General features: G+C 41.1%; 1 protein-coding gene and 1 long non-coding RNA gene across 4 annotated transcripts; one reads left to right on the forward strand and one right to left on the reverse strand.

Moving 5' to 3' along the window:
• Positions 1-685: 685 nt before the first annotated feature.
• On the reverse strand, positions 686-3,719 carry LOC143135309 (uncharacterized). 2 transcript variants are annotated; one of them, XR_012988897.1, is made up of 5 exons: positions 3,558-3,719; positions 3,141-3,198; positions 2,492-2,822; positions 1,874-1,987; positions 686-1,633 (listed from the first exon to the last, which is right to left on the reverse strand). It is a non-coding gene; the product is annotated as an uncharacterized LOC143135309 (long non-coding RNA). The 2 variants fall into 2 exon arrangements; XR_012988896.1 differs by having other exon boundaries at positions 1,874-2,822.
• A 3,335-nt stretch (positions 3,720-7,054) lies between these two features.
• Positions 7,055-10,801, forward strand: ptmab (prothymosin alpha b). 2 transcript variants are annotated; one of them, XM_076295125.1, is made up of 5 exons: positions 7,055-7,210; positions 9,475-9,540; positions 9,647-9,731; positions 9,942-10,030; positions 10,132-10,801. In XM_076295125.1, the coding sequence occupies exons 1-5, from the start codon at positions 7,166-7,168 to the stop codon at positions 10,174-10,176; spliced, it is 330 nt and encodes a 109-aa protein (XP_076151240.1). In that variant the 5' UTR covers positions 7,055-7,165; the 3' UTR covers positions 10,177-10,801. The 2 variants fall into 2 exon arrangements, with proteins under 2 accessions (XP_076151240.1, XP_076151241.1); XM_076295126.1 differs by having other exon boundaries at positions 9,945-10,030.
• Positions 10,802-13,300: the final 2,499 nt, after the last annotated feature.

Genomic DNA, 13,300 nt, shown 5'->3' on the forward strand with positions numbered 1-13,300 from the left:
TTGCTAATTTTGCTCAACAAATTACGATTTTTTCACTTCAACTTGTGGCATGATACTGTGGCATGATTTCACTTCAAATGTGGCATGATACTGTGGCATGATTTCACTTCAAATGTGGCATGATACTGTGGCATGATTTCACTTCAAATGTGGCATGATACTGTGGCATGATTTCACTTCAAATGTGGCATGATACTGTGGCATGATTTCACTTCAAATGTGGCATGATACTGTGGCATGATTTCACTTCAACTTGTGGCATGATACTGTGGCATGATTTCACTTCAAATGTGGCATGATACTGTGGCATGATTTCACTTCAAATGTGGCATGATACTGTGGCATGATTTCACTTCAAATGTGGCATGATACTGACCGATGTTGTAGACAAATATGTAGGAGGTGTGGCCCCATGATCAGATGACACCTGAAGATCTCCTCATAACTGATATGATGGCAAAAAAACATGATTTCTGGATGTTTATGTCAGAGAGCAGCCATACCTAAAAATGATGTGGTAATTAGTGTTTGGTGAAAAGGAGTCCAATATACCTCCCTAAGTGACCTGATGAATATTTAAACAGGTATAAAAGGCTAGAGCACTTGGTCCTGAGGATGACATCTGCTACACAGTGACCTCACTCCGTGTGTGTGTGTTTGTGTGTGTGTGTGTGTGTGTGTGTGTGTGTGTGAGAGTGTGAGAGAGAGAGAGAGAGAGAGAGAGAGAGAGAGAGAATGAGTGAGAGGGTGTAAGTGTCTGCATACTCTGGGTTTGTGATACAAAACTACAAGCATAGAACATTAAACCACCAGTATTTTTCTCTTCCTTCATAAATGATTGTTTTGATGATGATCTCTTAAGTATAATACTGTATTTGGGCTTCAATTAGCTGATTAGAGAGTAATCACACACACTAGTCCACTTGATTTCTCTGTGTAATAGTGAATAAAGGCATCGAGTTGAGGACTTGGTCTAACCATACAGAGTAACTAGGATTTTCTTTAAACACCAGGACAATGGTGCATTTCATTCACTCAAACAGTACATAACAGTGTTAATCCTTCGCACCAAACCCCTCCTCTGCCAGTCACTTATTGTGTTTTGGGTTCAATATGTCGGCTCAATGACAGAATGCCATATTCAGATGCCAGAGCCATATTCACTTAACCACAGCTGAGGAGGGTGCAGCAATACCTATGACATAGTAATCTGAGGCAAACTGGTGAAATTATTACAGTACCAAAAATTGTATTGTATTTTGTAAATACCCAAAAATACATTCTGCGAATGTATTATTTTAACAAAATTACAACTTTGCTAATAAAAGCTAAAATGTATGTCTAAAATGTGTCATTTGTCCCACACTCTTTTAGAACAGTTCCAAATGTATAATGTCAGCAAATGTGTGATCCAGGAAGTATGTATTTAGAAACAGAGAAATAGCTTGGCGTAGACACTTCCCTTTCAGCTCCTGCATTTGGTAATTCACTGTTCCTGGTTATAACATAAATCCCCAGCAGACCACTGAAATACACGTGTGAAGCTCTACTCTTCCTCTGAGGCAAATACTGCATGGAGTCTTGTTGACATCACAAACAATGACTGGTTTATGAAACATCAACGATTTGTGCCCTTAAGGAAAAAATAGAAATACAAGAATTGTGGCATATATGTCCATTTCACTCACATGTATGCGTTTACTGCCATAATGAGGAAACATCTTCCCATGGTGTGTTAGGTGTGATCACATTTAGGTAAAGTGGGGCTCAATTGCATCTCTGATACATAGGTTGTTAAGGTGAACCAGAGAGTAAGAGAGGACAGATGTGATCCAGTCAAGAGGATCTCGGGTCTGTACCACATCAGACCTACCCAGTGGAAGATGGAGCTGCGACCAGCTGTCCAGCTCCAAGCATCACCACTATGTCTCAGCTCCTCTCCCAGCTCACCAGCCCATCAAGAACAGGCCACAGCTGTTTCAACAATCTACAGACATTTTATTTTTGCATTTGTGTTAGGTTGACCTCCACAGTCCTTTCATACAGGCACTTTTGAATTTCTCCCCAAAAATCCCATAAATAATGTATTTCTGAGATCACTATCTCCTAAAAATACAGTATTTATTATCAGATCTGACATTTGAGAAACATTTCACATCAGGGTTACACAACATTTAATTGGCTCTTTTGAAATTACAATCTTTCACTGACATCGTTTTTGACATCTCTCTTTAAGATTTTTAAGTAAGAGATGATGCATTTGAGAATATGGGAAAGTAATGCAGATTACACGATTTATAATGCCAATATGCACCAAATTGTATCTCTCAGTTACAGATATGAACAGATTATTCTTGTTGAGGAAATCAAGGCACTATGGTTTGAAAGTAAAGTTTCACATCCTACGCATGACAGTAATGATCATTTAACCACAGAATAAGCCTGTGACAATCATTTACTTGAAATGACAAATACATCCATAAGGCCTTACCTTAAATGCAACAACAGCAGAGTGAAGAGAGATTCTTCAAGTGCAGCTGGAATGCCAGTGTCTGTGTTTGGGTGTGTTTGGGAAGTCTCTGGCTACTAACCACTAACTGAATTAGCTCTGTGACTTCTGTGGTTTTATATGTTGAGCTGGCCGCATGCTGGTTTTCCCCTCGTCTCACACAGTGAACTTCAGCGCCATCTAGACACTCCTCCACTTGAGGTATTTTCCCTCCATTTCAGAATGATGCATACCTCTGAATAACAAACATGATTCAGGATGCCAGCTCTGACGGGCTGACTAAATGTGGTCTCGCAGTTCATCCTGTAAACCACTGATATGAGAAACAAACACAACAGTGGGTAGGTTTTAGTTCTACAATAATGTGACCAAGTTTGAAGGAGCATGTCTGCTCAAAGTGTGTCATAGAATGGCCTGTAAAGAATAACGTCCTCTACAAAAAGTCCACGTGCCCACATAAAAAATTCTGAGTATGCTATGAAAATGGCTACTGTGGCACTTTTCTGAATATAAAATACAGGGACAGTTAATCATTAACAGCAAACACTGGGAATTTGAATTACCTCGCATCAAGATACTGAACAAGCACAAAAGTTTATCAGCTGTCCTCCCTGTTCTCTACCTTCCTTACCTCAAGGAGTTTTTGACAAAACATGTATCCACATTCCTACCTGCACGTCTGGAATGAGCTGAAAGAGCAAAGGAGTAAAGTTCCATGTTTTAGTAGTGGGTATGGCATCTAAGGTAAACAGTGATGTTTAATACGTTCGAAAACATATCCTTTGAGTCATTAGCATGGGTAATACATTACGTGATACTTGCAATTGTACTGACAAGAGTTGCGATTCACTGTAAAATATGTATAAAAACTATTTGTATAACCTATAAATATTGCCTTAATCTACTTTGCACTTCTGGTTAGATGTACAACTGCATTTCATTACTCTGGTATTTTCCTAGCACTGCAACAATATAGTTGAAAGTTTTCATAATGCAAAACCTGGATAACTTTGATACATATGATAAGATTGTGATACCCTTTTCTTACCAAACACCGGGAGGAGTATGGGTGCAGTTGCTCTGATTGATGCTTTGCCATATGAATGATCCCATCCTTGATTCCTATAACTCTCTGTTCAGAGGTGTAGAAAACAACATGAGGTAGAGGTATCATAGTGTGTTATTACTCATTTCTAAACTCATTTATGGATCCACCCACCCTGCCTAAACTGCCAGGCCAAGTGCTCAACTCAACTGGTTGTAGTCTCACAAACATGCCTTTATCTTCCCAGGAGCCCCCCCCCCACACACACTGTAGGCTATATTAGATGTCATGTGACAGACATGTATGCTGTTGTACTAGTTTTACTGTAAATGTATTATTTGAATTAAATTGTAATGTATAATGGTTATATGATAATAACCCTTTAAAGAAAAACAGTATCGGATTTCTATAAGGTGTCAATGAAAACAATGGCTCCAGCATACATAAGTACTGTTCACTGATGTTTGAAAAAGGGGAGGGGGGGGGGGCGCAAAATGTTGAACGTTATGTCCACACACAGGAGTTGGCTGTTTCATTCAAGGTCCTCTACTTGGCACATACCAGTGACAACCTTCCTCCTGCAATATTTACTCTCTCTCTCTCTCTTTCTCTCTCTCTTTCCCTCTGCCTCACTCTCATGCACTGTTTAGATTATTTCTGTGTAAGATCTTCATTTTAATTATGAAGATTTGACCATGATGAACCCCTTCAACTTACCAGCCATTTAAAAGGAAGTAGTCAACAGATAGCTCCACCTCTCAAACTTTCTGCTTCCTCTTCATGAGATGAAAAACACACATGTGAACCCATACTTACTGTGTACATGAATCTAATCCTGTGCACCCCTACCTGTCTGTATGTGTAAAACCACTAAACAATTAACAATCTTCTTAATCCACTGGTTACAAGGTTTATAAAGTATAAGTCATAAAGATCACAAACACACACACACACACACACGTATGAGAACATGGGTGAGACTGAAAATGCTCCTTGCATCTGGGCCAGTGAACTTGCAGCATGGGCTGTTCACACCTCCTCCATCTCCCTGGCAGACCCGTCCCACGGTGTGGTGTGGTGTGGTGTGGTTGAGATGTGGGTAATCTCCAGCAGTGCAACAGCTTCTCATATGCGTGGTTGTTCATTGCCTACTCATGAGGAAGTGTTCTGTGTGTTGTAGCATTTCTTGCACGAGTCAGACTGCCCATGGGCATTGCATGGCAAGAAGGAGAGGTTGGAATGCAGGGCATTTACACACTGGTTCATAATTGAAGATAAGATGGACATTTATTGTTTGATTGATTTATTATGACCAAAGAACCTGTTGGTACTTGTTGGTATTTGTTGGGACCCTCATAAAGGGTTCACATTTTGTTTGGATGTGTTGCTGATCGGATCATGAATGGCCACAGCAACTAATGTCCACCTTACACCAAACAACTTTGACAAGATTTGGGAAAGATTCTTGAAAGATTGTAGTTTAACTAATGCCCGCCTTTCAAGCTTCCCTCAAAAGACTCCAATCTTTCAAGAATCTTTCCCAAATCTTGTCAAAGTTGTTTGGTGTAAGGTGGCCATAAGAGGAATGACCAAAGAATCTGTTGGTAGCCTATTTGTTGGTAGAGAACCCATCATGAGTGTGGTGGGGATGGGTCTGGCATGCCAGACACCACTCATAAGCCTTCTGGAAGTGTCTTGGGCCTAATTCAACAAAGCACAGATGAAGGAAGGAGCCTGCTTGTGCTTTGATGATGTTTTTTTTGATGATGTTTTTTTTGTTTTGGACGGTAAATGGTTGTTGATTGGCTGCTGTAGGAAATCCCCTATCTATAGCAAGGAACACCTCTCTTGTCTAAAATGCATTTACTATCAGTGACCTATATCTAAGTATTTAAGAAAGTTTAATATATTGCCATTTTCTTTGGTGCATGCAGTTTGGTCGCTGTCAAGACATTTTGTGAGACTCAAAAAGAAAGGTTACAATTTGTAACCTACTCCACTATTTAGTCAGATTTAGACTATGTGTAAAGTCGGTGTGTGTATGTGAGTATGTATCTGAGACAGAACAAGAGACAGATGCTATGATTCTGGGAAGCCGACTCACACCTTGCCAAAAGTCGTATTGTGTTTTTACATACTAATTTGAAATTAGGCACACGTGGTTTGCTCTTCACCTGTGCATTCGCAGCGTAAAGCCGATAGCTTATGCTTTTACCCTCTGGTCCATTAATATGCGTTAGTGTGGTTGTTGGTAGGTCAGCGCAATAACGATGATTTAGAAACACTTCTCGTTATCCTTTTATTGGGTTAAAATTAGGAGCAAAACACGGACACTGACCTCAAACTAAAATCTCCACTCGTCAGACTTGTCACGTCTGAGCCATGTACAGATCCAGTTTCCAGGATTTACGGGCTACTGTAGGTCCCCTTTTGGTTGATGTACATTCTACCCAATAGCAGTGCGCAAAGCGTCAAATCTCCGTTTACTCGATTTTCCCACCAATCAAAGGTGTGGGATGAAAACATACCGTCACCGAAGTAAAATTTGAATGTAGGTTATGATGAAGAGTGCTTCTATCTCCTCCCCCTTGGTCTGAACCGGTTGCATCAAGTGCTTTGTCCGCGCCATATGTAGCCTACTGCTAGGACAATTATCAATTAGATCTGCCTAAGCTTAATTTGGCCCTTTAGGTTCATTGTCGTCTAGTAGGCTAATCGCTACTCACTCGCGTGTTTTAACGTATCGAAAACGATATGTAAATTATTTTACTTTAATTAAAAAATACGAACGTTTTGACCCCTTTCTTGTTTTTGCCTTGCTTTAGGCTTACAGCAAGGAATAGTGTGGTTATGAGTAACGCATCTGTATTACGGCTGCTGGTTGTAACTATGACTTTCCTGCGCCCGTGGGCTTCATTTTACGCATCGAGGAGACTTTCATTCCAAATTGACGGAAAGGGGAGGGGCTGTAGTCTGGTGAAGACTGGATAAAAAGTACGCGCCTTCCTAGCAGCCCACGGAGTGTTTTTATACACAATTTCCGTTGTAAATACCATAGTTAGTGATTTCTGAATTGACCGCAAACTATCTCCAACTACTTGACGCGAGCTCACTCAACAAGAATAGTTTTGGTTAAATTGCGACACCAATCATTACAAATAGACGTGACATCGTTAATGTGTTATTGGTTGCTGCTTAAATGCAGTGCAAACTGGCATTCGATGACTTTTGGAAGTCTTTGTCGAAATACTCTCACCAATTCAAGTGGAAATTGGGTCTAGATATTGGTGAAGTGGAAATTTGTTTTAACTATTGAGCTACGTCTTTGGCAACGGTCAAACGCGAAGGAGATTGTTGAGAGAGGTGTGTCATCTTGGTTTGGAAACACTATCCATTGTTCCACTTCAACGCGTACGAAACACACCTATTTGGGATTTCTGACCAACCATGTAGACCTCACTGCCTTTCCACCCCGCCCACTAATCTATATTAAAGCCTCCTCCATCGCATGCTGAAAGCACGGCCACATTAACAGTGATCTACAGCGGGTTGCTTGTGGATTATACTTTTGTTTTCGGTGTCCTGTATCATACTAAAATTTAACATAAGCCATGGCAGACACAAAAGTAGACTCCGCAACTGAAATCTCCGCCAAGGTAAGGCTTCTAACACAATATCGGTTATTCCTCAAATAGAGGAATGTTGAAGGGTTCCGTAACCCAGATTTTATCCGAGCCCTATTCTGTAATTGCGATAAACTGGAGGGGATACTTGCGAATTTTCAGTCACATTTGGCTTCGAGTTACATGGAGAGAACGCAGTTTTGCGCTTAAGTCATTTAAACCGTCTACTGGTCTATTTATTCATTGTAACTAGCTCCTGACATAGCGTAGCCTACAACCCATTCGCTTGCTTTCATTGTCCGTAGTGTAACAGTCTGCGCGGGTTCTTTGTTTATACAAGCGTGTCGGGTGTTCTTAAACAGCAGCGCTGATGATTTCAGTCTTGTCAGATTTACTTCTTGTGTGTTCATGTGATTGAGGCCTGCCCTTGATTGCCGCGAATATGAATTATAATGGCGTAATGATTGAGACGGCGTGTATAGCTGTTCTTTGTCAAACTGTTTCCAGCATCGAGACTAGGAGCCTATTGCTGTTGTAATTTCGGCTGTCGGCACTGTTTTGACTATCGGTCACGAGAATGTACATGTACACTTCCAGAATTATGGCATTATTTGGAATAAATACGGCTGTTAACTCGAAAAGCAGCGATGCTTGGAAGATGGACAACTTTTGCCGGTTTTCCCCGGCCGTGACTGAAGCCCACAGCCTTGACATGATTGATGCGCTCTCATCCCCCTCATACTCATTCGTTTTGACTTGGGCATTTCGGCTTTGATGTAGATGTCTGTAAATGGTACCCAACATCGGTTAATTTAAAGCACGGTAACATTCGTTTGCGCCGTAGCCATAGCACAATCACATTTCACAGCTTCGTAGCGCTATTCGTGTGGCTACACCATTAGGATGCCTGACAATTACAGAATGAATCGGAACTGGAGCCTGAAGGCTCCGCTGGAGCGCATACCTCTTAACTGATGAGTGCTTTTAATAAAACAGAAAAAAGATTAACGGAAATCAGGTTTTTGGACTACATGCGCAATTGCTTGAACTTCACAGGGTAGCCTACGTCCGATTTATTTGAGCCAAACCAGTTTAGAAGGGGAACTGTACACTACTGCGAATAAAATAATATGATTGTAAATGTGACATGTTTGCGATATCTGAGGAAGGACGCTAATCACCACAAACCTGAACGCGTAAAACAGCCGAGTCGCGAGTGCTATTTTCGGTAATAGTACCTCTTGTCTCAGCGGGTGGGCTATATCAAAAATGACCTTATCAACTAAACATTAACCCTTGAGTAACCAGCTGCTCGAAGCGAAATGTTGTCTCGTAGCGGAACGATGATTGGTAGGCTTAATCAATAAATATCCAAATTAACAGAAGTCACGACATACCTTTTCCGACACACGATAACCCATAATTTAAATGGCTATATACATTTATTCACTCAAGTTAAGAGTACTTATGTAGGACCCACTGTATTGTTGGCTAATTCAAAGAGACGGCACCACGCGAGGGAGCTTATAAACGGCTTAAAGGCTAAAGATTAAGCTATAGGCTATAAAAGAATTGATTAAAACCATTTGGTCCGCATATGAATATACCACGCTATAAATAGAAGGTGTGTTGTCACCTTGAAAGCTTTTTCATTATTAGGCCAGGCTTCGAGCGTTTAATATAAAGTTGTTTTGGGTAGCCTGCTCGAGTGATTTAAATTAAATGTTGTCTGCGCGTCTTATATGGGCGCGTTTATTTAGGTCGCAAGTTTGTGCGGCCATGCTTTGGTCCCATTGTTTCGGAGCTCGTTCTCAATCAACCTCTTGCTGGTTCTGCATCAGAGTGCCCCGTTGTGGTATTTAAATAAATTATTCGGGCACGCTGGGAGTTGCAGTGTTTTCCCCGGGCGTGTCTTCGTATAAGCATATGGTGCTCGCAAAACTCTCCGAACTACAATACCCATGGTATCTCAATATCAAGGTATCAGATTACAAAGCATTAAGCTCGGTTGAAGTAGGCGGGAATCGGAGTTGAAGCATTGAGTGGCACCAGGCAAACAGCCTTCCTAGCCAATAAGGAGAGTCCCTGTTGTGTGAGATTCCTCCCCCGCCCTCCTCGTGTGGAGGGGGCGTGTTATCAACGTCACAGATTAGGTCTAAATCGAGAATAATTGCAGCGTATTATCCCTTCCTTTAACTTGTAATGATACACAAAGAAATAGTTTGGTCATACCCTCTTGTACACCATCAGCCTTACTCAAGACCCATGGGAATTTTTTGTGTTTGTGTTTTTCACAGGATTTGAAAGAGAAGAAGCTCTTGGAAGAGAAGGAGAATGGAAAGGATGCTGCTACCAATGGAAAGGTGAGGTCCTTTGGATATGTTCAGTTCAGTAACCAAATTCATTTTTAAGGTCAAATGGTGAATGGAAACCATCCCATTAGTAAGTTAGTTACTTTTTCCCTAAAAGGAGAATGAGGAGAATGGCGAGCCAGAGGTAGATGATGAGGATGATGAGGAAGTGGATGAAGAGGACGAGGATGAAGACGGAGAGGGTATGTATAAATGTTTTCGATGTGATGCATTAACTTTTGCAATGTTTAGTTTTGGCAAATGTTCATCCTGGCTGTAAAGATACAATATGAAAATGTCAAGAGAAACACTTTTTTTTAAATGGATAGAATTGAAGTAGATCTTAGATTGAAGTAGTCTCAAAAGTAATCATTGTTGAGGATTGCCTAAGATTTTGTATTCTTTCCTTCAAGGAGATGAGGAAGACGATGACGATGATGATGACCTTGGTGGTGGCACAAAACGAGCAGCAGATGATGATGACGATGATGAAGATGATGAGGTAGGGGACATTCACTGAACATAACCTGAATGAAGATATTTCAAGTTGTAGGGCCTCACCTCATTGTTTGACTTAAAACATATGTCACTTTCCTTCAACAGGACGAAGTAGACCCCAAGAAGCAGAAAACTGATGACGACGACTGAAGCGCTCTTCCGTCCCGCTGAACTGTTCGAAGCCTCTTCAGTTCCACAGTTGGGCTTGGGGACAGAACTCAGAAAAGACATAAAACATTAAAATAAAAAAAAAAACATGAAAACATGGTCATCATCAAGCAAGTTCACCATCCGTGCTCAACCAACCCGACTGCAAATTTTTCTCCAGGGAGAACCACGACAGATTCCAACAAGTGTCTCGACATTCTGAACGGCAAACATAAAACTGAAATTTGTTTGTATTTTTATTTACATTTTATATTTTTGTACATATTGTTATGAGGTCAGCCACTTTATCATGATCTCCTGTGACCAAATCGGTGCTTCTGTATGAAATATACCTTGTTTGACCATGTCTCAGTTTCAACAGAACATGTACAAATCAGCATTGAATTCAGAGCATTCCAGTAAATTTTATGTATGAACCTTTTTGTTGTACCATAACTAGTTGCACCATAACTAGTTTTTTTTGTTTGTATGAGAGGGGTTGGGCCAAAGAAAAGGAGTTACTTTTCTTGTTTTGTGTTCTTTTTTTGTCAGCAGTTTTTGTTTAACCCGGTCCTTTTTAATGTATGTGTGAAGTTTGTTGTTCAACAATAAACCTTTTATTTTGTGAGTTGTACAAGATGTTGAGCTTTTTTAAAAAGGGGGTATTGTGGCTGGTGTTTTTCTCATCACTTCAAGTACTGTCTGGAAGATGAAGAGTGGAGAAGGTCCAGTCTTGGCAAACTTTGAGTTGTCTTGGAGGCATGGTGCTAGTTCTTACAACTTCCTTTTAGAATTCTCCTGGCTACAGTTCTTCACATGGAATACCATGTTTACATTTTATTTTTAGGTTTTAATCTGTTGGGATTAATGCATTTTCATAGTGTGTGTGTGTGTGTGTAGATATTCCCTCACCTCTACCTTTAAAAAGTCCATGCATGGATGTGTAAATCATTTTACATGTTGTAACAACATGTATACTATGTTTATAAACAAAAGTATTGTATTGATTATATTATTTATTATTATTATTATTTTAGTACTGCAAGCACTTTTTAGATACTTTCCAGAGCACTCATCTTAGACAAGCCAACCGGAGAGAAGTATATGAGTGGGCTTGATGTCAATAGAATAATGAGTTGTACTCCCTACAGACAGTTGTCACTTACTCCTGTTAAAGGTACACTGGCACATTTTAACGGTATCTGCCACTCATTGAATCTGGATTGATTGCTGCTGTTCTTCAGCAATAACAACACTGTCACTTATTGAAACAGAACAAATGTGTTGTTCCTGGAACTTTAAACAGCTTACAAACACACCGCGTTAGATGAGATGGCAACCTGCATCCGGCTGCCGTATGGGGGGGGGGGGGGTGGTGGTGGTGGGGGGGGGGGGGGGTGTTGGCTGCTGTTCTGTGCAGCTGTGAAGTCCTCACAGTCTAGCGATTCCATCTCTCCTCAGAAGTATATAAATTGGCCTACCTGGACTAGTCATCCAAACCTGTGTCCCTGTGTTTACACAATGAGAAAGTAAAATCTAGATCTTTTGTTGTCCATTAATTGTTGCATGCTTGCCACTATGGAGATGTATGGGTGTGTTGTAGAACAAAAAATCAGGTATTTGTGTGCCAGGCCTGAGAACTCCTATAAACAGGCAGCCCACAAGCTGAGAGTTTACAGCAAAGTTGCATTAGCGTAGCAAAATGATGTTGCAAAATACTGTCATAAAAATCTAGAGAAGATGTGCTTTACAAGCTTTACAGGCTGCTTCAGTCAAAATACATGATTTCCTCTGGATCTGAGCCGGTAAACTTTGAAATTACTTTCATCCTGTGTGTCTCACTTCACCTGAAGGTGGGCTACTGTCCATGCTGATGCCCAGTCTCTGCTGTCCTCTATGTAAAAATCCAGAACAGATACATCTGTGATGTTTGCATAGTAGAAGTGGATGACTCAGGGGAGTGGCGGTAGTTGGGCGGGGATTGCGTTGCGCTGGGGGGGTTGTTGACCTGGCATAGCTACAGTGGAAGGGGAAGCTTATTGGATATATCTCCCCGTCAGAGTTTTGGGGCTTAACTGTCTGGGTCAAGTTTAAACTGGTCTGCTGTGGAGGCAGAGGGCAGAGCTCTCTTGCCACTCCCCCCCAAAACTCAGCACAGCCCCGATGCTTCACTCTGTGGTGGCTACAACACACACTTCCACTAACAGGTCATGGCAAGCAGGTTTGTCTTAATAGTTCACTCAAGGTAAAAGGGAGTGCGAGGGAACTGGTATAACAAGGCAATGTCACCTTTTTAGATATGAAACCATTGAAAGTTGGCGGGAAGTCAAATACGCAGCATCACTGTCTCTGAAAGCAAAACAGGCCAACTGTTATCACAATTGTGAATCCACTAAGGCTAAGCTATACCTCACTCACCCAGAGACTACGACAGCGTGTTTGGTCCTATTCACGGGTGTCAGAGTGCTTTCATTTTCCTCTTCCTTTATTTTGCTACTCAAACTGTCTCAGTTGGCAGTTTCATGCGCACATTTGACACACTTAGAGGCAGTTAGACGCAGAGAGCGAGGGTGTGTGGTGGTGTGAATGATCACTGTTAAACTGCCATGTGACTTTCAGAGGGGAAGGAAGAGGCAATGCAAAGCAGGAGAAGAAATTCACTTTCAAAACAAACACCTTTATATAGGCTATATGCCCCCAAACACCCAACAGTGTCAGGGTTTTACCAACAACAGTGTCATCAGGGTTTTACAAAATCACTATCATACAATCCAGTTCAGCATCCTATTTTAAAATAACTTGATAACCAAGAAGTCTATAAATGCAATCTAATTCAAGCATATAGGCTATATTGCATGATATCCAGGGCTTGACCAAAAATACTCGAAAAATAAGTGTATTACAAATATAGGCTAGCCTACTATTTACACACAAATAAGGTCATAAGCATACGCATCGAGCTTTATTCCTTACCAGCAGAATTTTGAGTAGGCCGAGTTATGAAACATTTACTGGGTGTTGTATGGCCCCGTCTGCGTGATTGTAAAACCGTGTGTCATGTTCACAGGAGAGCGAAACCGTGTAGCGCCTCGACGTTGACTTCGGAGGCAATGAAAACAAGCCATCT

This window comes from Alosa pseudoharengus, unplaced genomic scaffold (genome assembly GCF_046254945.1).
Source record: "Alosa pseudoharengus isolate Yale_2024_CS ecotype anadromous, Long Island Sound unplaced genomic scaffold, YU_APseudo_1.1 YU_APseudo_1.1_scf_2, whole genome shotgun sequence".
In the NCBI taxonomy this organism is placed as follows: Eukaryota; Metazoa; Chordata; class Actinopteri; order Clupeiformes; family Clupeidae; genus Alosa; species Alosa pseudoharengus.